This window comes from Temnothorax nylanderi, unplaced genomic scaffold, assembly GCF_030848795.1.
Source record: "Temnothorax nylanderi isolate EJ_2023f unplaced genomic scaffold, tnyl_v1.0 TNYL_tig0168_pilon, whole genome shotgun sequence".
In the NCBI taxonomy this organism is placed as follows: domain Eukaryota; kingdom Metazoa; phylum Arthropoda; class Insecta; order Hymenoptera; family Formicidae; genus Temnothorax; species Temnothorax nylanderi.
Genome location: NW_027249230.1, coordinates 307,510 through 332,934, shown reverse-complemented (window position 1 = coordinate 332,934; position 25,425 = coordinate 307,510). Strand labels below are relative to the sequence as shown.

The window sequence follows — 25,425 nt, the reverse complement described above, 5'->3', positions numbered from 1 at the left end:
ATGTACATATGAACTTTGATAAGATTTCTGTCTTTTTTCTCCTTTTTTTATCTCTCTGTCTCTCTCTATCTCTATAACATTACTATCGTGGCAATTTATTTATAGCATTGTTATTAATTTAAATGCCAAACAATTATTGTATATATATATATAAGAAAATTTTGCTTCACAGGGCTGCAACGTAAGAATTAAAATTGTGATAGGGGTTTTTGTTCAGCACATGCGAGCCACGTGGAATAACGCTTCAATATGTAGATATATCAGTGCCAAATGCTCGGGATAAATGCGTCATGCATGACAACAGTGGTGTAGCGCGGTTAACGCGAAATCGAATGCGTCGCGAAAACCCACACACAACCACATGTAAGTGTCACATCTTTAAGTACCGAGTCATCATTTGAGAATCTGTAGGATCTTAAGTGACGTTATAAATGACGTTTAATTAAGACTTATCTGATTATTCACGAGAGATCTAAGAACAGTTACATTGGGAAATGCAATTCTGACATTATACAAGTTGTGTTCTGACTCATTAATGATAATTTTATTTATCTCTGTAGGATATCTGTAGAATATGATTATAATAGTATGAAATTCATGAGAAATATATGTTATTGCCAATTGGAGCAAATTCTACACAAATAAGAAATTATTCGAGAAATTATTTGAATGTATTTTTGGAGATAGTTTATCTATATATATAAATAAAATATTCCGCATGAATTTCAACGATTGACAACAATGACAACGTTTTCTTTTTAAAAGTCAAGTTATCCTAGTTTGTTTTCTAGGCACATATATATACAACGTCTAATCTTATATATAGCACTTTGAATATTATACAATTTCACGCAAATTATCAATGAAGATATCAGGCATGGTAGACTGTATCTACAGATTGTGTAAAGAGCGAGTTCACATTACAGAATTTGCAAGAGGGGTGCAGTGTCCGCGCGATACAATACTGCACACCGGCGACGCCGACGGTGCGTTGGTGCGTGTGCCGGTCTGCCGGTCCCTGCTCACGCATCGGAGCGAGTCAGCGAGTGTCGCGAGGCCCGAGGCCCGAGGTAAAGGGGATTTCTGCAACGGTCCGTCACGTCAGTAAGAACCGGGATTTCGCGTGGTTCGGACGTGCAGAGACGGCGGAGTCTCCCCACAGTTCAGTCGCAAGTGACACGAGCAGCACGTGCTCGCGACGTCTGGCGTGCACGCGCACTCATCGATTCACACGTACGTACGTCGATACACACGCTCTCACACCCGAGGCACACGTGTCTAGTGTCGACCCTGCCGGTCGGCGGGTCTGGCGGTCAGTGCCGGTTGAAGAGACGGCAACAGCGAAAGGCTTTCAATCGGTAGCCCGTTGTTCTCGGCGCAATGATCGAGGTTTCGAAAAGCCCAGTAGATGGATAGAGCACAGAAAAAACGATATATTATATCTCAACAGGAACTGGGAGATAAATATATATGGGGTGCGAGGTTATGAGGAAGCCGCAAATCTGACGTTTGGGAGGATCCCTTGCCTACAGGATTGCGAGTTTAGCGAACGAGAAGGTGAACAGCCAAAGATCGAGTTTCTCGCCATGCATTCAACGCTAAATATGGTTTGCGGTTTCGAATTTTATCTTATAAATATGCAATTCTTTAGCTTCTCCCTTTTAGCAGAAGACATTTTTCTTCTGCTACCCAGAAATTTTACGCTCGGCTGACGTTTGGTTGGAGGCGACAGGAGACGGATGACCAGTCTGGACTGGACCAACCGCGTTTAGCGTCGAATGCGCGGCGAGAATGCGGTCCCTCGATTTCGCCGGGGCGGGCGGCCAAACGAGCCGGTCGCGTGCGAGAGCGAACGCGTGGAAGCACAGGGCCGGTTTAAGATTTAAGATACTCTCTGTTATAAAGACTCACCGTTAAGCAACTTTCTGTTCTTTCCACTCCTGTTTTTCATTAATCGTAGTATCGATTAGAGACTAGACGATGACAAAACAGTTTGCTCAACCAAGATTATCCTTTGTTTACAGAATCACTCCCTATTATACTTGTAGATAAAAAAATTATTCACGTCTGTATATGTTCTTTCTTTAGGATATCTAGATTAATATTATTATTGTTATGTGAAATGGTGCAAATTGATGTAAAAGTTTTCTTGGGAAACGAAAAAGTCTAGCTCTTGCATCAAATTTTAACTAAACAACTAAAACCCAATATATTACTTTTTCGATTACCGTTCGTTTTCTTATGTCAAAAAAGACTGCTATATCGTTTGCCGTTAGCCTTGCACCGGCCCTGTGTGGAAACGTTTGCATTCGCAATAAAGGCCGCGGCACCGTTCGCGATCGGCCGGCGTTGCTAAGCGCGCCGACGATTTTTTAAAAGTCCGTCCGCCTCTTCTACATCCTCTGTTCCGCGATTTCGCGCAAAGTGATGTATTACCTTGTCTCTTGTATCTCGTTTAATCTCTCAATTTTTATCTGGCGCGATTGAAAGAATATATTAATTGTCTCCAAAGAAGCGAACGAAGTGTTCGCTTCCTACGCTTTACACTTCTTTCTATCATCACAATCTTCATTTGAAAATTATGAGGTAACATAAAAGCAGGATGGTCTCCAAAATCTAGAATGTGCTCCAACAAGATGCAATGGATATTTGATGAAATCCATGTTGGTTGGTTCTTTTCAAACAGATTTTTTATTTCCTTTGACTCGCTTTTCTTCACCAGTATTTTGAAACTATTATATGTTACAAAGAAAGATCGAGACCCTGTCAAAATTAAAGATTTATTTTTTTATGAAGCCACTTTGTTAATCTCGCTCGTACCTTGTTCTTAAAACAAAACGAGAGCCGAGGGAAGAAACGATATGCAAACAGTAGAGTCGGTTCGAGGAACAACCTTCGATTCGTAAGAGGGAAATCTGAAGAGCAAGGCGAAAGCCCGTAAAATCGTTTCGCGAGACGGAGAGCACTCGACCTTCGTTTATAAAGGCAAAATTCGAAGAATCGAGCGAAAGGCCGCGAAGTCGACGCCGCGAAGTCGATGCCACGTAGAACACATAAGACGTGGATCTTTGATTGTAGAAACAAAATCCAAGGTACTGGCCTGCCTACGGCGATTACAAACTTTCGAGATAAATGGTAGTTAGCAACGAGATCAAAGAACGAGCTGATCGACTGAATTTTACAGTTCTTAATGCCTCATCCATCTTCGGACTAGCGCTATCTGAGTTTAGAGTTTGTTTAGTAAACCATTGACCACTGTGAGTTACATTTTTAGCAAAGTTATATTTAACGATATGTATCATTTTTTCTCATTGTAATCTTTCTTCATTGCAGCTGTTTATACGATGCATTGCTAATTGTGGCCACGGTGGAATTTTTAACGTCACTAGAATTTGGTTCGATTTCTTTTTTTACTTACATTCTCGGATAAATTTAGAAAATGAGTTCTATGGAAACTTTTGAAGATATCATTTATATTTATAATAAATTAGTTTTAGGTAGTGTCCATGTTGGTTGAATTTGATAGAAATATGCAGAGAGAAAGAGAGAGAGTCGGCGTTTAAAGCCATCGCTACTAGGAATTTCGCGGTCGAATCGTTGGGATAAGATTCTTATCTTACCTAATGGGAAATGATGGGATAGGAAGCAAAAAGCGGTAGCACTGGCCGAGAATAGAGCAGATTACAGTTCGAGCTTCTGGAACGCTCAACTTCTCTCTCTTTCTATGAAAAAAGAACCTCGGCATTTCCTCGAAGTCTTTAGAATTTCCGGCTATTTGTAAACCTCTGATGTAGCTTAATTCTTAGGAATTAACTTCCATCAATGACAAAATGTTAATCTAATCTTTTGAATAACGGATTATCTCAAGAAAAAATATTTTTGGACAGGTGTCCATTCTTGGAACAGTTCGCATTCGATTTTTCCCCGGATCTTTTTTATAATCTGAGAAACATGATTAATTTTATATCGAGGCTTTTAATCAATTCAATTTGTTCAATTTATTAATTTACTAATTTATTAACGCATTTAATTTATTAAATGCATACCAATTTAATAACACCTAAATTATAACAGAACGTGTAATTTGCGCCCTAATATAGACCTTAAAATATTTTATTTTCCTCCGGCATGAAATGATACAATCGTGGGACAGTAATAATTCGCGTGTAGATGATTAAAATATCTATTTGTTTCGATAAATAATAATTTATAGACAGCCACGAGTAGGCTCGTCAGTGAAAACATCTACCCCGTGGATTTCGGTGACGCCAGCTGATGATGCTCGTAACGCTTCGCTGCTAGCGATGAATGCTCCCATAAAAAAAGGAAAGAAAAAAATACAAGAGCAGGCGTGGTCTACGAGGACCACATGGCTCGCGGCCGCATTTATGCCGAAAGTTTGTAATTCCAATTGCACCGGCAAATGGTTGTTTTACTTGTTTTACTTGTAGGTCTCTTTAGAATAGCTAGCGCAGCATCGGCATTGGATCATGTCTTGTCGGAAAGGACGGAATGGCAGTCTCGATCAGGATGCGCCAGGAATGTCCATTGTCCAGATTGTATTGTTCCGCGATGGTTTACACGTAAATGGGCCTGCTGGCGTCATCGAGATACGATCGTCAAATAAATTGCAGGTTGCAGGTTGACGCGCTTTCGTTTCGTAGTTTTTTTTTTATTGCAGTTTTCTTGCTCCTCTTTCCGCGGCCCTAAGCCTATGTCTTGCGTTGAAGCACCAGTTAACGGTTTACGGTTGAATAATAACGCGTCCAGTTTGAGCTCATCGCAAACTGGTTTATTCAAATTCGAGCCGCGGCCGGTTGATGGCCGATACAGAATAAAACCCGGCGCGATCCGGAGGCGGTTTAATAAAGATTCCCGTCAATTAAGTATGGATTTGAATCCGAGCGTGAACCGGTTTAAACCACTCCTCGGCGGAGTTAATATCCGGTTATGTCGCATTAAAACCCTTTACGCGGAATAGAGACCGATCGTCAACGTAACATTGTTAAACGATATCTTTTTTTTTTGTATGCGGTGAAACTGAAGTTAATGAAGCGTTACAAGAAACGATACAATTATCGCTAATCAAGGATATTTAAGAGATTAACAGCACATACGTCCGTTTCATTTCAAGAACTTGTCGGGATTTAGATTTAAGAGTTTGTTATTATTATTTTACTGTAGCTTTGAATGGCTTCTAACATCTGTAATTTGTAATTTGTGTGATTTAAGAGTATATTATAATTCGGGATAAAATTTCCAGCTGCCGAACGTCTCCCTGGAACTAATCAGCAATTCTAAGAAATATCTAAGAAATACGAGAGGGCATTAGACATTCTTCGCGCATCGCCGCGCTATTAGATGATAATGATTCGAAAATCGTCGCTATCTATTCGACGATTAGCATATTTCGCCGGGTAATCCACGATCGCAAGAATAACTGGGAAAATCATTTCATCAACGAACTGATTGGCAATCTTTCAATTTTCGATAATAATTCCCTCTTTTTTTCTCGGTTCTGGCGCAGAAATTGAGATAAACTCCTTTTCTGGAAGTCCCTAAGAAGTGGATCCTTCTATTGGACGCATTTCGGAAGTCGAAGAGAAAAATTGTCTAAAAAATTTCGACTGTACCATTCAATGGCGGGACTCGTCGGGCATCGCGCCGTAGATTTTTATCTCTCTCAAGATTGGTATTCTTTTCCATCAGATTTGCTTCTTTTTATTTTCTTTCGACGCAATCCGCCGACGATTTATCTCGGGCTGATTCGCGCCTCGCGGGCGCCGCGACGACGGCCTTAAAATCGACGCGATCGCCAGCGATAATAAAGAGGCGCTGTTCGACGAAGTCAAACAGTTCGATCCCGCGATTCGAGGATCGTTTGCCCTCGCGTCGTTTGTTTAGCTGCTAATAATTAAGACATGGTCGCGGCACTCATATGCGGCCGATTTGGTCCCGTTGGCGCGGCGCAAACAATCGGCGCGATCGGAGTACATAATGAGGGAAATTACGTTGACACTCGCGTCAACTCCTCGCGAATTAAATTGAGATGTCACGTCGAATTAATTAGTCACGCTCGCAACGCTTAGTCGATTGACGCACACGTGGAATATCGGTAGCGTATTAACGTCAGTCGACTTCGTGCCTTGCGATGATCGCATACATTATAAAAGGCATTAATCGTTTCACCAGTATGAAGATAAAAAATTGTGTTAATTTATCTTAAATCATATAAAAACGCGACAGTAATTTTATCACTGTCTAAACTCTAGAGCTTGTGGAAATACAGAAAGAACTAAGAATCTTTCTAGCTATAATTATGTAATGATTGTAATTGTATTGTCTCTTTCAAGTTTTTTTGTATTTTCTTTCTGTAGTTTTAAGAACGAAGAGATTTATCACGAGGTCCGCTGAAGATATATAATTTGTATCCCCGTTCGGGATTACAGAGGAACGGTTCGTGTTTGTGCAGCGAGTGCATACGGCGTAGATCCTTGTACCGCGATTAAGGACGACGATATTACCGGCTTCGTAATCGCCACGGTGACAATGATTCGATAGGAGTCTGACTGCCGGAAAGCGCTGTCACACGTGCATCCGCGTGGGAACGAGGCGACGTGTCACGGATATGGAAAACGACCAAGCGCGGTCTGTTTGTTCACTAATTAGATGAATTAATGTATTAAACCCACCAGGGATCAAAGATAATCGCGAACGTTACGAGGCAAGGGTAATTTCATAATAATTGACACACCCACGCGCGGTGTTCCTTAATTGTCGCGAGGTGGACAAGGCCAAAGGTCTCCGCTTTGTGTCTGTTCACCTTGAACCCTTGAGGGAAGCTCTTTTGTTTCGGACTTCTCAGAAAAGATCTTTCTCAGGAAAAAATTAATCTATTACTTTTGGGGGCAGGCTGCTGATAGCCAACAGTTTGTACGCTTATTCTGTAGCGCTCGAGTATTAAACATTAATTTTCAGCAGTAATCGACTTTTAATAACATGTCGTTAGAAACGAATATTAATAGTCAGTGATATTGATTCTGGTTTTAATTGTGATACATTCATGCGTAGGCTATTCCAAGAAATTTTATCTGAAGATCGAGCTCGTCTTGTAGATAAAATTGGGAATTCAAAATGTTTTTTCAGAAATACCTCGTCCATTATTAGATTCGCTGAAATGTCCACTCTTTTAATATCTTCCATGTCGAGATATTTCGCTGGAATTTCAAATATGGACACGATTAATATATATAGACACAAGCATTTCATATGAGACAAGCGTATTTGATTAAGTCTTATCAAACATTATGTCAAGTCGAATGAGCTGTATGCTTTAATTGCGGCATAGTATTCTATTTTTGCTTTTTAACTATCGTAATTATATAATATCGAATCAATCTATTAATTAAAAATATTATCTAGTACTGTTAAGTATAATGTTTTATAATTAACAGGCAGAATCTTTTTGTAGATACGTGATATTACATTAAAGTATATCTTGTAAAACAACACGATTATATATAATTTAAAATGTCTTTTATTCAATACGTTGTTGAATAAAATGTCTTTTATTCAACAACGATATATGCTAACATAATAATAATAGTTAGTGCGATGAAAAGCGTTGTCTAAATTTGTCTAAAAACGAAAGGATAAATATAACATTCGAATAATGATTGTCGACAGGTGACCGCATCGGATGTTATCGGGCGACCGCCTTGGCGAATCGATAAATTCTCGAAGAGGAAACCGGAGAGAAATTAGATTGCCGTTTGATCGACCATTGTACACGCGGCCACTCGATCCTCGAGCTACCGAATCGCAGTGCGGTGTCTAATATAAGTCACTGTGCGAGCAGAAGGAAAGGAAGAAGTGCAAGTAAAAAAAGCAGCAGAGACATGGCGCACGAAAACGGAATAAACGGCGGCGATACCGACTCGGAGTCGGTGGAGTTGAATCCTCTGAGAAGAACCAGATTCCACGTGAATCGGGTCGACAGTCTCGAAGGTCGGGCCAGTCTCCTGGGCGAGCAGGAGACCAAGAAGTCTCTCAGATATATGACCAGAGAGGCCCTGCCCAGGCTAGACAATTACAGGAACATCATGAGCATCCAGGCAGCCCACAGACCCTCCTTGGATGAGTTGCACAATCCCACTCTCCTCAACAAGGTGAGGCCTTAATGACTTCTCCGAAGGCAACATTGTTGCCGCGCGAATTGAACACTTTTTCATCATTGATACAATATGTTTTTGGCGTTCGAAAAGTTCGGTACGATATCCGGAATCTTCCTCTCGGCACAAAATTTCGGGCGAAATTAATGCGCCACGCATCTCTTTGCTATGCAGTTTATATTATACAATCGCTACTTTGCTTATTCGTTTACAGTTTACACGATCGATTGAATTTGTCTCTACGCAAAAAAAAATAAACATTTGCGAGTGTCATACAACACGCTGCAATATAAAATGATTATGATATGGTCTAGAATTTTTATTTTGCGAGACGCTTTACACAATGACGACATAGCAAAGATTGCAAGAAATGTTAATATTCCACATGATTACGGTACAAGAATGAAGCGAAAAGTACGGGACATTGGCGATAAGCCGAAACTCAATAACGATAACGAATGACACATCGCGAGGAAAGTTCGCGTATTGCGTGTTGTGTTTATAATTGTTCGTTCATTAATATGATTAAAATTGATCATTTTTTTTACGATAAAAATCTGCCAGGTCGACAGAGATGCGAGTGTCGAGTTGCATAATGAACTTCTCGGAAGGCATAAAGTTCAGTCGTGAAGAGAGAAATGTTCAAATGTAAGAAAGCCTTACGTGGGAAGGGTTAAGCCGCGGCGCCGCGGTAAAAGGCAGATACACGTATTGTACACGCATACGGGTGCGAGATAAATGTAAATCTATCAGTGCACCGGTACGCGTCGAGCAAATCCTTGAATAATACACGCGTTCTCGCGTGGCGGAGATGCGTCACGTGTATTCTGACATTCACCCGCTTCTCAATTTTTCGCTCGTTATCTACGGCCCCGTTCTCTCGCGTAGAATGAATATCTAAAATTAAACAGGAATCTTACATGCGGGCTGTGTGTAATGTGTAGTATCTGCCGCCGTATGATTATAGCTCCATGCACGCGTTTCTATGTATATGCTCCAGAAGATAGCCCAAGGAAGCGTACACGCTAGTAGCACGATCGGATTTCCTGTGTAATAAAATTTGATCTTTGCCTTATTAAATTATTTAAATTAATAATTTAAAAAAGATGAAGTTGCATGCGTAATAGTTACAAATTCATTTTAATTAATTTGTTTTTCAATTTTCTTTAAATATATTTCGGTCCAAGCTCTGTAAAAACTTATTTATGTTTGTTTACGATTAAAAATTTTGCTATGTAAATAGAAATTTCGTTTTATCCGTTATCACCTCGGCTATCACTGATGTTATCACTGAGCTCTTTTTCTAGGATTATATAGCGATCAGTATACAGCGCGTAATACGATAGCACGTGCGTGCCCCTTTGTTTTGCCAGCGTGGTCGACACACGGTATTAATTACGCTCGCTCGAATGATTCGTAAATCATCGCACAATTGCAGAGATTGTTAATTGTGCAATTAACTCGCCGTTGAACGCAAGCGTGGCGCCGAGATTCCGTCCCCGGCAAAAGTCAGGCGGAAAAGTTCTTCGATTTATTTATCTGTCCGTTCGAGCGAGAATAGAAAACGCGATACCGCGAACGTAAATATGGAACGTACCACTGAATTTTTATTGCCTTATGTGATGATTCGTCGACAACGGCACGACTTTACGATGCCACGGAGCACCGTTATCAAGCGGTGTAACACCGGTGTAACGCGACGTCAAATATTTGCAGTGACTACTTTCGAGTACGTAGTTTGTATTTTTAGGAGTATTGTTCCAGATATACGACACACGGATGTTGCACTAATTGCAATTGCACAATGATTACTAAAATTAAACAAGTCTAATCTCTAATTTAGTATTAATTACGTATCTTCTTTGTAATTTATTATTGGACATAATATTTTTTTATAAGCATTAATATATATTTACGTGACAAATATTCATAGAATTATTAATGGTTAAAATCTATGTTTCTCTGTTTCTCAATAACTTATTAATTTTTTTTCATGTAATTTGGATGTTTAGTTTCACGTCACTTACAATTAGATGGAGAGTCTTGTCCTAATTCGGAATGTCATCATCGATGTAGCAATGACTGCAATCATACACGTATTGCATTTTCAAGCGAATTAACGCGGGTAGAGAAGATGACTCAGTTAGATTCATTACGCGCAACATTCTTTTTGTGCTATGAATCAGTCTGGTACGCCCAAAAACGTTATCCAAGCGTGAAGCGAATGCCAATTGTCCTTGTGATACTTCAGATACGAACGTATATCGTACGGTCGGGTTTGGTAATGCTGCCGATTTCCGCTGGGCAATGCCCGTAAGAATTTTTATTTGCTCAGCAATTTTAAAATTCTTGCAAGGCAAAAATAATGCAGACTTTCATCTATCTGACGTTTTGCATGCGATAAATATTTGCACTGTTGGGAAAAATAATACGGTTCCATTATACATATTACTTTTTAAATTCCGAAAGGACATTACACTTTTGTCTTTTAAAATAATTAACGCTCTTGCAATTGCAAGTTTGAGAGATTTACATGTCGCGCAATTAGTAAAAAAAAATATACAGGCTGCTCGGTACAATAAATTCAATTAAATAGGACGATGAACATAAAGGATTTCTTTACTGTTAATATTTTATAGATTATAAAAAGCTATTTAGTTAGTTCATACGAGAAGAGACTCACGACTAAAGAGAAAGGGGATAAAACTACACGATTGACCGCTTACGTGAAAGAATGACATGATTGCATACTGGGTCACGGAGAATAAGTATATATGTATTTAAACAAATTCAGAAAAAACGTCACGTAGGCCATGGCTTGCTCTCTACATGGCATAAATATTAACGAATCGTCTTGTGCCAGTAAGAAACTAATTGGAAAACACTCACACGCGCGAACTCTAAAATGTTACGAAATATATTTTGAAATCTATTAAAGAAATCAATATATTTTATTCATAAAAAATGCATTCTAATATAACGAAAAAATATCAACAGTCATTAAAAAGATATTCAGAAGTGTAATTCAGAGTGTACTATAAATAATAACTGTGTACTATAAAATAAAAATATGTATGTAATATTAGCGTAAATTGCGAAAATAGCGAAAAAATTTCAGATAGCGGATATGCTTGCAATGGACAGATAATAAATAAAATAATACATGTACAGTACAACACACTATGACGCAATGCGAGAAGTATATGGAAAATGTCGAGTTCAACGTGTTAAGTTGAATTATCTATGCAACAGATGTTGCGCCGTTAGTCACGCTTCGTTAATGCGAGCGAGGAAGTTTTTCAGACGTGGATTACAGAGTACACGTTGCAATACAGTATACATGTGACTCGCCGCGGTACATAACTGTTGGGTCAAAACTGAGGACCCGTCACGTTCGCTCGGGCAATTAAAGTCCGTCGCTCGAGATGATGACAAATACCCCAATCAGCTCGCCACGCGCTTAAGGCGACGTAATTCCCGTCCGAGGAATCAATCCCTACGAAAGATCCAGAATTGTGACACTTGGAGGATCAAATGGACCCATTTACCACGTGTTACGTTGATAAATATCGCGATAATTAGATAAACGAATTTATGTCACGAGTTCTCGTCGTAAACGGACTGTTAATAATAATTGAGCGACATGTCTCTCACATGTCTTGTCATGTGACGCACTTTTTCGGGTCAGGCTGATGTTGTTAATTGGCTGTAATTAGCGATTTTCTACTTTTATTTGGATCGTAGCTCTATGCGATACAAATAAGAGAAGTTGATTACCTGCACTAGAGTATTAAAGGCCATTGTTATACTGGGCTTAAGTGTTAATTACGTTTGAAAAGATAGCGAGACAAATTTAACAGATTCATAATAAAGAAATACCTTCGCAAACATTTCCCGTAAAAAGAAACGTTATATTTTGATAAGAATCTGATGTAAATTGAACCAAATGGATCTGTATATCTATGTCCTGCACTCAATGGGATATAGATTTGTCTTAATGTCAATATCGTTTACCGCTATTTACACGCGAGATTGATTCTTAATACACGACTATATCGATAGCGTGACATGTTATGTTGAGTTCGCATATTGTAAAAGAAAAGTTTCAATTTAATCTCGTGATGCCTATCATTATAAAAAATTTCCGGAATTGCAAGTAATTATAATTACTAAATGAGAATAGTGCAAAAAGTTTCAATGACTACATTTCGCGATCGCAATTGACAGATCAGCTGTCACACAAAATTAGATCTATCACGCGAGGTGGATTTCCGTTCAAATCTTTAAAGATTGTTTCTTATGCTTTACGTAAAATTGATGCAACATAAAAGGGATACAGATATAGAAGTTATGCTGTCAAATATTTTTTATTTTTTCAGAATTCTCTGTTACTCACATGGTTTTGCGAACGACTTGAACGATTGAATCGTACGTTTACACTTGTGGCTCGATGTGGCAGTGTCAATGGGCACAGTAAAAAGCGTACTCCGAATAAATCACGAGCCTCTGACAGATAAGCGTGTTACATTATTTGAATATGCATGTGGCATATCGTAGTGGAAGATACGAGCATATCACGAGGAGCATATGCATGAAAGAAGGCTTACTGTATAGAAGGTCTTTATTCTTTCTCTGTGTCGTACACCGTCGTAAACCATTTACGCTCCTTGTGTGCGTACGATACGTACGATGTACATGTAAATTCTTGATTGAAAAGTTACTATTGCTGTTTTTAAAAATTTGTCTATTTTTTAAATAGTGTTGTATATTTTTTACAAGTTTTTACGATAGGAATAAAAAGATAAATTTTTTGTAATATAATAGATGTTCAAATGAGAGAAGGATCGATTTATAGTAGAAGAATTAAGAAATTCGGCAATTTAAAATGCAGAAAATGAAGTAGAAAGACAAAATTGTGAAGTTGATTTTATGGAGATGTGCAAGGATAATTTTACACGATAATACCGGAGCTCAATGCAAGGATATTCGAAGATGTAATGGAAAATCACGGAATGGATTAATCTGAGATAGAGAGAGTTCTACATAAGCCTTCAAGAGAACAAGTTGCAATCCAATCAAAATCGAATTGACAACAATTGATCCAGTCCTTGTTATTAATCACTCATCTGATGATGTAAATTATTATACACAAACGATTCTATACAGCATCTATTCTCTACAGCAACCATGTTTGCGTTGATATTTTAAAAGTTTCGATTTAACTCTTCGATTACTCATTCGTTTCCGAGGCTTCTGTAAATGTTTCAGCAAAGCTCGTTCCGTCCGGAAGTCATTAATCATCGATAACGATTGTTGGTGCTTTTAAACATACGTTATAAGACAAGAAGATAAGGACTTAAACGTCTTTCAGACACGATGTCTCAGGGATATTTCCAATTTCTTTCTAATTGAGCAATCCTACGTGCAATTCGCGAAAAGTTCCGCGACACCAGACATCGCTGTACCGTTGCCGGTTACACGAGGCTCGGTTACGTAAATCGTTAAGACTTCATTGGCCGAGCCGTGGCGGACCCTTCCTCGAGATCGGAGTCACCTTCAATGCCTTCGATAATCGCCTCTGAATCTCAATTTACGCGCTAATCCGCTCGCCGCGGATCCTACCGGCCAGCTGCTCGGTAAGACGCGAAATCGCCGCCTCGACATCTGTAAGAAATCGTTTGGATTCATTTAGAGAGCTGACCTTGAAGCTTCTCGGTACGTCGATTATCCCATCGGATTGATGAAGACATTATCTCAACGACACGGAGCATAATTACGAGCCGGTCGTATCCTTTATAGGCGCGATTACGCGATACGCGATGTGCATGGAAAAGCAGTCGACTCTGATGGCATACGAAATTGCAACGCTTTGGAAAAGCTCTTCCTGAAGAGACTTTGTTAATTTCTTTTTTTTTAAATTTTTTTTAAGCAACTTTAAATCTCGCATAGTTACATGTTCTCACGATGCGCGCGAACGCGGAACGGCAATCCGCAGATCTGCTGACGATGCAGCGGAATAGAGTAGAATAATAGATATGCAGAGAAATAAAGGACAATGCAATGTGGAAAAGAGGAGACTAAAATGTAGGATAACTATTGCAGATGCGATATAAAAAATGTGATAAATAATGCATTCTTGAAATTAAATGGGAATTACAAGAAAATATTACATTAAAATCGGATAAGAATTAAATAAAAATCTGATCACAATTAAATTTAAATAAGATTTAAATAACGATTGAAGCAAAATTAAATTAAAATAAACGAATATATATGAAAACAACTTCTACTGATATTGCAAAATCGATACAAAAAATTATCTCTTAAAATTATCTCTTATATTTCTTTTAATTTATAAGCGTCAACTTTTTCAACGTTTTATTTTGTAAATCTCTATACTATTTCTGGGATAAGACTGGTCCTCAGAACTTTCAGTTTATCGAACGATTTATTTTCAGGGTTCGGGCTCGCATACGTTAACTGTTCCGCAACTGAAATCCATGGCGCCAGGAGTGAAATTCGGATGGATCCAAGGAGTGCTGATGCGATGTCTCCTCAACATCTGGGGGGTAATGCTTTTTCTGCGACTCTCCTGGGTCGTAGCACAGACCGGAATAGGTGAGTGTCTTATCGTCGAATCATCCTTTCGATTCATTGGATTCTTGAGACTTTAATGTCGTCGATATTGTTTCAGGCCAGGCTATTTTGCTGATTCTCACGACGACAGTAGTCACGACGATCACATCCTTGTCGATGTCGGCGATCAGCACCAACGGTCTCATCAAAGGAGGTGAATGGCCTTATCAAAGAAGCGTTAAATAACGGAACAATAAATATCTACTATATTGGAAATGAAAGAAGAATGAACAAAAAAATCATTTTTTATAATTTGAGGAGAACTCACATATTTAATTTAGGTCTGACAGAGAATTAAATTAATTTAATTATCTCACTGCAATATATTCTTTATCGTTGTTTAAAGGTGATTAAAGTCAACGATCGCCTTCTTATCGGATTTTTTTATACGACTGATAATGTTACATATACTAGACTAAATATTTTCGTAATTATTTGCATATGTGCAAACTGTCTCGACAAATTATTGTATCGATGCAATGGCAGCACGGTTAATCGAAACGTGTATATTTCTCCTTTCGCAGGTGGAACCTATTACATGATTTCCAGATCACTGGGACCTGAGTTTGGCGGATCTATAGGTCTTATATTTTCCTTGGCGAATGCTGTCGCTTGTTCCATGTATGTAGTTGGTTTTTGCGAGAGTTTGGTGGACTGCCTCCGTCCTTTTGACGCCTGCATAATCGATTGTGCAACCGCAGACATCAGGATCATAGGTCTGTAAGCGTTCGATTGAACTTTATGGCGCTTTTAATCCCCGTTTTAAAGTCATGTCGAGCGCGACACAAATTAAATTTGCATTGGATTTGCAGGCAGCATAACAATAGTTGTACTTCTGATAATCGTTATAATCGGCATGGAATGGGAGGCAAAGGCCCAAATATTGTTGTTGATAATTCTCCTTGTGGCTATTGGCGATTTCATTATTGGCACCTTCGTGGGCCCCAAGAACGAGACGGAGAGGGCTAAAGGATTCATTGGATACAACGGTAATGTCGCGTCAACATTTTTTTATGCGTATTTCCGGCATTACTATCTTACAAATCTATCGTAATTAACAGATATAATTATTAATTTTGTCGTTTATTTGTAATTTACAGCTAAGCTGTTCAAGGAAAATTTATATCCGAACTATAGAAGTCACGAAGGCGTGAAACATAATTTCTTTTCAGTCTTGGCCATTTTTTTCCCAGCGGCAACAGGTATCCTGGCAGGTGCGAATATATCTGGTGACTTGAAGGTGATTTAGTCCTTTCGTCTATGGAGATATTTATAGTTAATGCTTGACTCATGATGTAATTTATGCATCTATTTTATTATTCATTAGTGTTTGCATATTCGATTAAAGATATCTTCTATACTGTGATAAATTGTTTTTTCTGTAGATAAATGATAAAAAAATTCGTTTTTTAATCATCATGATTATTGCTGAAATCAGCGAGTATTTTATGTGATGTCAACGCGGAAGTTTCGTGCCATTTTTAAATCTTATCTTGAATTTGACAGGATCCGCAAACAGCCATACCGAAAGGCACGCTACTCGCGATTCTCTTGACGTCGTTGTCATACTTAATGATGGCAATTATGGTCGGCGGTACCGTTATGCGAGACGCGTCCGGCAACGTTACTGATTTATGGACGACGCACAATAGCTCTCTTTTGGCCCTGTCAATGCTCGGCGCAGACAATGACACTGAGATTGAAAACAGTACAGTTATCGAAAATATCACTCGCAGTTGGAGTGTATATGGAACGGATTTTAACTGCACCGCAGGATGCAAGTATGGCAGCCACAACAGCTTCGAGGTGCATAAAATTATTAATACAATTCACGAATAAGACTGATCTCTGAAGATATTAATTAAATGAAAATAAGACTGAAATAAATAATTGCTAATATTTAAGGAGATGTGGTAATAAAATTATCAATTATTAAGAAATGTTAGACGCAAAAACCAAAATAGACAAGTGACACTGTCAACTATTCGTAGGTGATCCAATTAGTTTCTGGTTTTGGACCTATTATCTATGCCGGCTGCTTCGCGGCGACGATTTCAAGTGCCTTAGCATCGCTGGTCTCAGCACCGAAAGTATTTCAAGCTCTCTGCCTTGACAAATTATATCCGGGAATTTCGTGGTTTAGTGGAGAAAAAGATAAGGAGCCGATTCGCGGTTATTTACTAACTTTTATTATCGCCGTCGCTTTTATTTTGATCGGTGAGTAGTAATTCTACAATACCGAATTTTTACCGAAAAATTTATTTCAGAAACGAATACATACATCATTTTTTTCAGGTGAGTTAAACGCGATCGCGCCGCTAATTTCAAACTTCTTCTTGGCTGCCTACACTCTTATCAATTTCAGTACGTTTCATGCTTCCTTGGCTAAGCCAATCGGATGGCGACCAACCTTCAAGGTATTTTAGCGTAAAAATATAACATTTTTACGGCGTTATTATACTTTCATATGTTATTTTAGTAATAATATTCTGTTCTTTTTTTAGTATTACAATATGTGGCTCAGTCTCGCTGGTGCTATCCTTTGCGTTTCTGTGATGTTTCTGATCTCATGGTGGACGGCTCTAATAACATTATGCGCAGTCTTAGCACTGTATTTAGTAGTCTCATACAGAAAACCTGGTAATTTCATACAACAGAAATTTATTTAAGCACTGTTTTTTTCCCGCACTGTGTTCTTTACGAAAACATATTACAGATGTAAATTGGGGCTCGACCACACAGGCCCAGACTTACAATAACGCGCTGACCGCTGTACAGCAATTGGATCGGGTGGAAGAGCACGTGAAAAATTACAGACCGCAACTCTTAGTTCTTACTGGCGCGCCTAACGTGAGATCGTCCCTCGTCGACTTCGCTCATCATATTACTAAACATCAGAGTTTATTTATTTGCGGCCATATTATTGAGGTATCGTCTATTTCCATTCCTATCGACTTGATTTGCTCATTTGACAGATAATATATCTTGTATTCGTGTGTTTTAGACGCCCATATCGTACAAAACGCGGAATAGTATGATGCAGAACTGTCCTTCCTGGCTCAGGGCAAACAAGATCAAGGCGTTTTACTCGCTAGTGGACAACTCGAATTTCCAAGACGGTGCTACTTCGCTCCTACAAGCCGCTGGACTTGGGAAAATGAGGCCCAATATCCTGCTAATGGGTTACAAGCAAGATTGGGCCACCTGTCTGCGGGAAAATCTGAATATGTACTTCAACGTCATGCAGTAAGTCCTCGTGTGTCACATTTTAATTAACTTGCAATTTCGTAGAGAGATTAGTTTGGTAATCTTTTTTATACTTTGCAGCAAGGCTCTAGATATGCATATAGCAGTGGCGCTTCTTCGGCTTCAGGAAGGTTTGGATTGTAGTGCGGTTGTCGGAGATGTCGAAGATCCAAGGAGACTCTCACCTACTTCGATACCGGGCAATCAGAGTTTCTCGCAGCTTAGTCAAGGTTTTAAAAAAGCTTATATTTTCTTGTTCTTTTATATAGGTATATCTAATGTATCTAATATACTTTATGTATATAGCGACATTTAATGATAAATTATTGTTGCAGCTAGCAGCACGTCTGACATATCGATCCCTGGCAGTCCCGCGCCGAGACGTTCGAAAACAATTAACGAATATCCCAATCCGTCTTCTGAGGAGCAGCGCGAAAATCGACCAAATATAGTACCAATTACGAATATACTTAATGTAATAACAAAGTTTCAACGGAAGCATAAGAAGGGTACTATCGATGTATGGTGGCTTTACGATGACGGTGGCTTAACGCTTTTATTACCTTATATTATCAGCACGAGGCGTAATTGGTCTAACAGCAAATTGAGAGTATTTGCACTTGCCAACAAGCACTCTGAACTGGAGTATGAGCAAAGGAGGTAAACATTTTTGATGATGACTTCTGAGGAATAATCGCGCGGAATAATCCTTTTTATTAATATTAATTTTTTGTAGCGTGGCAAGTCTCCTGTCGAAATTCCGGATAGACTATTCCGCCTTGAAAGTCATACCGGATATCTCGAAGCCGGCACAAGCCAGTACAAAGACGTTCTTTGACTCGTTAATAGCTGACTTTCAGGAAACAGCCGATTCGAAAAATTCCGACGACGGTATGAATAATTTCTTTATGAGTTTATTCTATGAATAGGATAAAATAAAATAGAACTAACTATATAATAGATTGCTGTTAGGCTCTTGTCAGTGTATGTAACAATTTCATCTTTTCATTTTAGATGTTATTAAAGATTCGGAACTTATGGCGATGAAAGAAAAGACCAATAGACATCTCCGTTTGCGCGAATTATTACTTGAAAACTCCATGGAAGCCAATTTAGTCGTTATGTAAGTATTTATGTCGTGAATTTTATTATATACTGTTTATATAAACACTTAACTATTAACTTTATTATATATTGTTTTCAATAATTGATTTTTTTTTTGTAGGACACTACCGATGCCTCGGAAAGGTGCTGTATCAGCGCCTCTTTACATGGCGTGGCTAGAAACACTTACACGTGACATGCCACCGTTTTTACTGGTTCGGGGTAATCATACATCGGTTTTAACGTTTTATTCATAATATTAATGTGAAATTGATTGACAAGACGTTTTATACGCAAAGATATAGAACGTCACAGCAAGTCACAATAGCGATATCGCAGTATTATAAGCGAAAAGAAAGACTTAATCATTTATATATGCAGAAAAAAATTGATTCGACCATGGCAGAACGAAACATCCAGTGATATATATGTAATAGTGACAAGCTAATGACAAGTATGCCTTTATTATAATGTGTGGGAAAATGCGTTTGTGAATGAACCACTATTGAAGAATGTGCCTATAATAAGCAATCTCTTGAAAATGTTCAGTCATGTAGTGAGACTGTATTATTTTTTTTTAAATGACTGAAATATTTCTCGATTCCGAAAAATCTCCACAGTCTCTCTTTAGATGTAAAAAAAGATCAATCATATATTATAAATATTTAAAGTAAAGTGACAATCATAATTTATAGCATTATTTTATCGTTTGTCAAGTAAACTTTTTGTGCCTTATCTTAAATAACGCTGTGTTTTATATACAGAAGTATTCAAAACAATTTCGGAAATGTTGGTATTGGCGAATTTAGAAAATTGCACCTTATATATTTAAGAAAGCCAACTATCTTTTTATAAAAACTTTTATATTTCTATATATATTGAACTTATAAATTTTTGACAATCTTTGAATACAGAACACAATTGTAATAAATTTTGTAAATACTACACAACTAATTGCATTAAAAGTTTTGCTTATTTTTATATGTGTGTTTTATAATCTCGATATAATACTTATAAAAGCACGAAGTTCCGTCATGAAAAATAGTATAAAGAGTAAATGCCAATGTTTAAAATAAAGTGATCGTATATAAAAGTTGTAAAAGCATTACAGACGTATACTACAAGATAAATTAAACGTTATTGTAGTACAAAATGCTAAACTGTCATAGCGACACTTACAGTGTCAAAGTATATCTCAATTCTATTTCATATCTTTCATCGCGATACTATCAGGGCATCGCCATCTAAGAATGTTTCAAGTATGTTGCACAAGGTTTCATATATATGTACTAAGTTTTATACAGAAATTTTATATCGATTTCTGTTTAAACTTTTAATTACGTAACTTCGTTATAACGTAACAACTATCAGTGCTTTTACAATATCGATAACTTTGCGATACATCATTAGATGATACAGAGATATTTATTTGAATGCTTCGATGTGAACACGTTTCAGACTAGTTGCGAATGCATTGCAGGAGTCAGAATACTGATAATACATGATAATATTCTTCCTAATTGCGTAAGCTTTGCAAATTACAAAATGATCTATCGTTGCGCGTGTATGTAGACGTTGGTGCAGTCTTAATTATAATTTGAATTACAGATTAATTTTCATTCAATTCCATATCGTAATAAAAGTCAATATTCCAACCCCTCTATATGTATATATAACGTGTGTGTATATATATATATATATATATATATAAAATCGATTTTTTGTGCCATATTGTGTTTACGTGCCATATTTGTAAAGATCCTGTCGAGAACTATGAGATGTAAATGTAGCCTTATTCTATAATATATTTTTTGGAATATTGTAGGAAAAAAGATGGATAAAGTAAACAATAAATAAAAGAAAAAACGCAAAGATACTTAGTCATCTAAGTAAAAAATCTATAGCTGCAGCTGGAAAGGAAAGTTATATGTGTAAACGAAAAGTTTAAATAAATGACAAGAATAGAGAGATTCTCTTGCAAAAAAAGCATAAACATAAATAATTAATATAAAATTTGAATATATTACTTTTCTAAATATATAAAAATTGTATAGATGCGTGTATGTATACATATATATGTATAATATATATATATATAAATCTTTTCAAATCTTTCTCTTTTACAAGATATAAAATGATACTAACTTTTTAAATTAAATAAAAAAATACTTATCAAAATGTCAGGATGACGAATCGTCATTGTCATGCATTGCATCGTATTCCTCCGCAGATTCAGTTCGAGAGAAGAAAACTGAGATTTCTGTTTCGTGTTCGCGGATAGCACGGGTGGCATAGATTGCGATTACATCGCAGGATAGATCTTATTCTTTTTTCATATTTAAATGCTACGAATGTGCCGCGGTCTGCGCACCAACAAGCAACAGGAGGACAAACCGGAGCTAACTTTTGCCAATTCGGACAAACGCAACGATCTAGTCGGGAACTCCACCTTTTCGGCGAACACCTTACTCGATTGTGGAATCTCGTCTTCTGACCGATGAATGAGCGTGCCATTCACGTAGAGCACGTTGGCGGCTACATCCTCGGGCACGGTCAATGTTTGGTAACTGTACGTTGCCTCCCGCTCGATTCTCTACATCATAAATGAGAGAAATAAAAATCGAAACTTTTTTGCAATTAAATCTAATTTAAAAAAAAATTTATTTAAAAAAAATGGAAAGCAATATTCGTCGTGTAGCGAGTCTGAATGAAAGTTTGTTGCAAATGGCAGAATTTTCGAATAATGTCAAAAATGACTCATAGTTTATATTAATTAAGACTAACCTTGAGAACTTCCTGAGATTCTTTTCCAGCCCCTACGCATATAACATCTGGACCAGCCATTGTAACCAACGATTTTAGGCGTTTAGATTCAGCCACCTAAGCAGATAAATATTGAATTATTATCTAAAAAATTATGGGAGAAATTAAACAAGTATTGCAATGCACTATATAATCACAGTGTGTACAAATCTTTTTATCATTTATTTCATATATCATGTTCTTAATTCATTATCATATTATATGAGTAAACTAGAGAATTATATTATATCAACAAAAACTACACACTATTTTATCAATCAAACTTCTCTTTTTCTTTCTTTTTATAATTTATGTTTTTATAAATTTCTTTCCAAAATATTTGATATATATTTATCATAATCTTAATGCGTTATAATGTCCATGATAATTCTTAATGTGCCAGCAAATCGTGCACAGTGTTTTGTGTAATGTATATAGTAAAAATATAAATATATTCTTTGAAAGTGCTTACACACTAAATTCGTAATATACATAATATTTGTACAATGATTGGAACAAAATGAGTATCTTTAAATATTTCGCTTAAAGTTAAATGCTTAAATCATATGCATGCTAAGGTGAGTGAGTAAGATTCGTGGTATTGTTCAAGTGCACGATTCAAGTGCCAAGCCTTGTGTAACTTGTCACAACTCCAAAGCGATTCATAAAATTCCGAAATTATTACATACGAAAAGAAGTTTCTAAAAAATCGTGCAAGTTTGCGTTTCTAGCCTGTGAAGTTATTCATTTTCTTTGTTTTCTTTTTTTTATTCTTTCTTTAATGACATATTAAGAAGGGTCAGTTTAGTGCACCCAAACCTGAAGAGGGGCTGAGGTAAGACTCTCCACTATCACCTCTTCGCCACCATCACCCACCTTAAATGAACATTAGAAAAGTAAGGTGAGTGAGTATGATATTCTTGCGTCAAAGTTTGATGCAAATCCGCAAGGCATATATTATTATACCTTCTATAAATATACAATGTGTGCTGTGAATAAACACAAATTTTCGTTGTTACTCATGGATCGAAACATGCGTTAATATTACATATAGAGTGCTTCATTTTAAGAGGAATTTACTTTCAGAAATTCAACACAAGCAATAAAAGAAAGTTGATACAATAAATATAGCAATCGCATCTTGATATTAATCTAGTGGCTTCTAATAATAATGAAACACTCTATCCTGTAGTTAAGATATAAGATATAAAATGCTTTCAGAAATAGACACAGAGATTACGAAGTAATATCTAACAAGGTATTACTAATATTTGATAAATCTTATAAAAAAATACTTGTAATGAATGTAGGTATATAGGTATAGAAGATTATAGATAAAATATCTTCCCTTTCAATTTCGACACATATTTAAGTTGTAATAGCACACGCATACATGTCTTTGTGACCCTAACATCAAATCTAATGAGTTGAATCTAATGAGACATGCGATGTTCAGTAGATAACGAGAAATTTGTGATTGTTTTATGTTTAAAATGAGATATTAATAATTCTTAAATGTCAGATGATACGAATGCGTTAATCTACAAAATTACCGACCTTGATAGGTACGCATGGATATTCTGGAAATGCCACAGCAACCGCTCGTGCTCCTGCTTCATTCGTAAAACGAGACAGCCCGACAAAGAATTCTCTACCTACAAGATATTTTCACACTAGTAAATATAAAAGTTTAACAGATTTCTGGCATTTATATGCATTTAAAAGCACAAGTAATATCAAGGCAAATATTGAATACAAAAAATAGAATTTACCAGTGAAAAGCACATCTCCACCATCCAAGCGGGCATTCTTGTCGCTTATTTCTATTAGTGGTATCTCTAGCTCTTTCTTCAACACAGCTCTGATGGTATCGAGCTGAAAGGAAGACCAAAACAGTAATTATAAAACAAACAATGAAGAAGCCAGATTTAACTTAATTATTACAGTCATCAATATTAACTCAGTTTACTGATATAAATGAGTTTTTTTTTGCATTATATAAATATCTGTTTCTCTATAACGATTGTAATCAACATTTTTATGTTTTATCTCAATTCTTTCATTCTCCTGTCATAAACTCGGACAGTCAGTACATAATAGGTGCTTTCCATTTACATCAAAACTCAGATAATTCTCACTTGTGACGTCGTTCTATCCTTTTTGGGAATTAATGAATAATAAAGACAGAATGACATCACAAGTGAGAATTATCTGAGTTTTGATGTAAATGGAAAGCAACTAATATCTTGGACAAGGTACCTCTTTGAGGCGAGACGGCTCGCTCGGGTGGGCGATCAGGGCGATGCCGTTGCAGACGACGGCGATGTCCTCGACGAAGACGCAGAGCGGCGAGTTTTCGTCGGGCGGCATCTCGATGACGTCGATGTCGAGCTCGCGGAGAAGCTGCGCCAGGGCCAGGTGCTGCGTCCTGGCCTCGTCCAGCGTCAATTCGCCCCGCGTGCGCAGCGACAACGGGATCCTGCAGAGGATCGCGTGCGTATACCGGTGCAGCGGCATTGCCCGAGGTTCTCGGTTCTCTCGCCGACGAGCAGGAGCACGTAAACGCACGTCGCGCGCCCGGGATTTGACGTTCAACGCGAAATGACGGGTCCGACGGGTCGACGAGCGGAGCGGGAGCGGGCCTGCCAGCCGCGAGCCGCTAGGAATTTCGCAGAGCAATGCGTCGCTAGGAAGTTCTATAACGACTTCCTCGGGCGATGAAAGATGAGAGTATATATACAATCTGACAATAGCGGCGCGTAAATTGATTTATAGGTAGGGCGCTCACGAAGATGACGTGACACTGATTTTTCTCAATTATTAATTAATATTAATAATTGCGCGCCGTATAATAATTAAAGTGGAGATGGGAAATAATTGGAGCGAGTGTAATCCGTACGGAGTAGCGGAGATATGTGGAATGCGTCGACTCCGTGAGCTCCGAGCCGAGAAATCGTCACAGTTACTAGAAGAGCATACCATGACAGGAGGTGTTAAGAGGCAGCGAGGTTAGAATACGCATCTCTTGGGAGCTTCGAAAATCGTCGGAGTTATCAGGAGACCACATTTGCGAGGAAGTAAGCGGTAAACTCTCCGGGTAGGCAGGGCGGGACTTGAAATTCCCCTCTCTACGCGTCCGCGGCCCGCGCGCTCATTGGTCGGGCTACTCGGGCTTAGGAGGGGGTTACCATGGAGACCGCGGGCGGCCATTACTTCGGCGCCTTCATGGGCGGCACGACGGTAGGGGGGGTTGCTAAGGGACTGCCGTTGCTATAGCGCGCTGATTGGCCGAGGAGAGGTGAGAGCTGCAGCTATTCCGAATACCTACTTGCTCAACATGTATTCCTGATACCTCCTGATATTTTTCGAAGCTCTCGGGAGACGCGACGTTTCAACGTCGCCATCTCCTAAGACTTTCTGCCGCAACATGCTCCCCGCGTAATTCTGACGATTTTTCGAAGCTTTC

General features: G+C 38.0%; 2 protein-coding genes across 3 annotated transcripts; one reads left to right on the top strand and one right to left on the bottom strand.

Annotated features, from left to right (window-relative positions):
* Nucleotides 1–115: 115 nt before the first annotated feature.
* Ncc69 (sodium chloride cotransporter 69) lies at nt 116–20,138 on the top strand. Its single transcript, XM_071715592.1, has 19 exons — nt 116–363; nt 927–1,233; nt 7,687–8,168; nt 14,630–14,789; nt 14,866–14,961; nt 15,332–15,523; nt 15,620–15,796; nt 15,908–16,047; nt 16,314–16,613; nt 16,799–17,024; nt 17,103–17,224; nt 17,312–17,447; nt 17,524–17,735; nt 17,812–18,053; nt 18,135–18,283; nt 18,389–18,713; nt 18,790–18,944; nt 19,068–19,176; nt 19,279–20,138. Exons 3-19 carry the CDS (start codon nt 7,899–7,901, stop codon nt 19,412–19,414), a joined length of 3,147 nt encoding a protein of 1,048 aa, XP_071571693.1. The 5' UTR covers nt 116–363; nt 927–1,233; nt 7,687–7,898; the 3' UTR covers nt 19,415–20,138.
* LOC139777914 (N(G),N(G)-dimethylarginine dimethylaminohydrolase 1) lies at nt 20,000–24,891 on the bottom strand. Of its 2 annotated transcripts, XM_071715599.1 has the most exons (6): nt 24,219–24,891; nt 23,732–23,834; nt 23,517–23,614; nt 22,779–22,835; nt 21,942–22,037; nt 20,000–21,750 (listed from the first exon to the last, which is right to left on the bottom strand). In XM_071715599.1, the coding sequence occupies exons 1-6, from the start codon at nt 24,474–24,476 to the stop codon at nt 21,496–21,498; spliced, it is 867 nt and encodes a 288-aa protein (XP_071571700.1). In that variant the 5' UTR covers nt 24,477–24,891; the 3' UTR covers nt 20,000–21,495. The 2 variants fall into 2 exon arrangements, with proteins under 2 accessions (XP_071571700.1, XP_071571699.1); XM_071715598.1 differs by lacking the exon at nt 22,779–22,835 and having other exon boundaries at nt 24,219–24,652.
* Nucleotides 24,892–25,425: the final 534 nt, after the last annotated feature.

Coding starts and splice junctions, on each gene's coding strand:
- Ncc69 (XM_071715592.1), top strand. CDS start 7,899: ATGGCGCACGAAAACGGAATAAACGGCGGCGATACCGACTCGGAGTCG. Junction 17,448..17,523: donor AGTCTCATACAGAAAACCTG/GTAATTTCATAC, acceptor AACATATTACAG/ATGTAAATTGGGGCTCGACC. Junction 18,945..19,067: donor TTCGAAAAATTCCGACGACG/GTATGAATAATT, acceptor TTTTCATTTTAG/ATGTTATTAAAGATTCGGAA.
- LOC139777914 (XM_071715599.1), bottom strand. CDS start 24,476: ATGCCGCTGCACCGGTATACGCACGCGATCCTCTGCAGGATCCCGTTG. Junction 23,615..23,731: donor TGGAGATGTGCTTTTCACTG/GTAAATTCTATT, acceptor AATATCTTGTAG/GTAGAGAATTCTTTGTCGGG. Junction 22,038..22,778: donor TTACCTCAGCCCCTCTTCAG/GTTTGGGTGCAC, acceptor TTATCTGCTTAG/GTGGCTGAATCTAAACGCCT.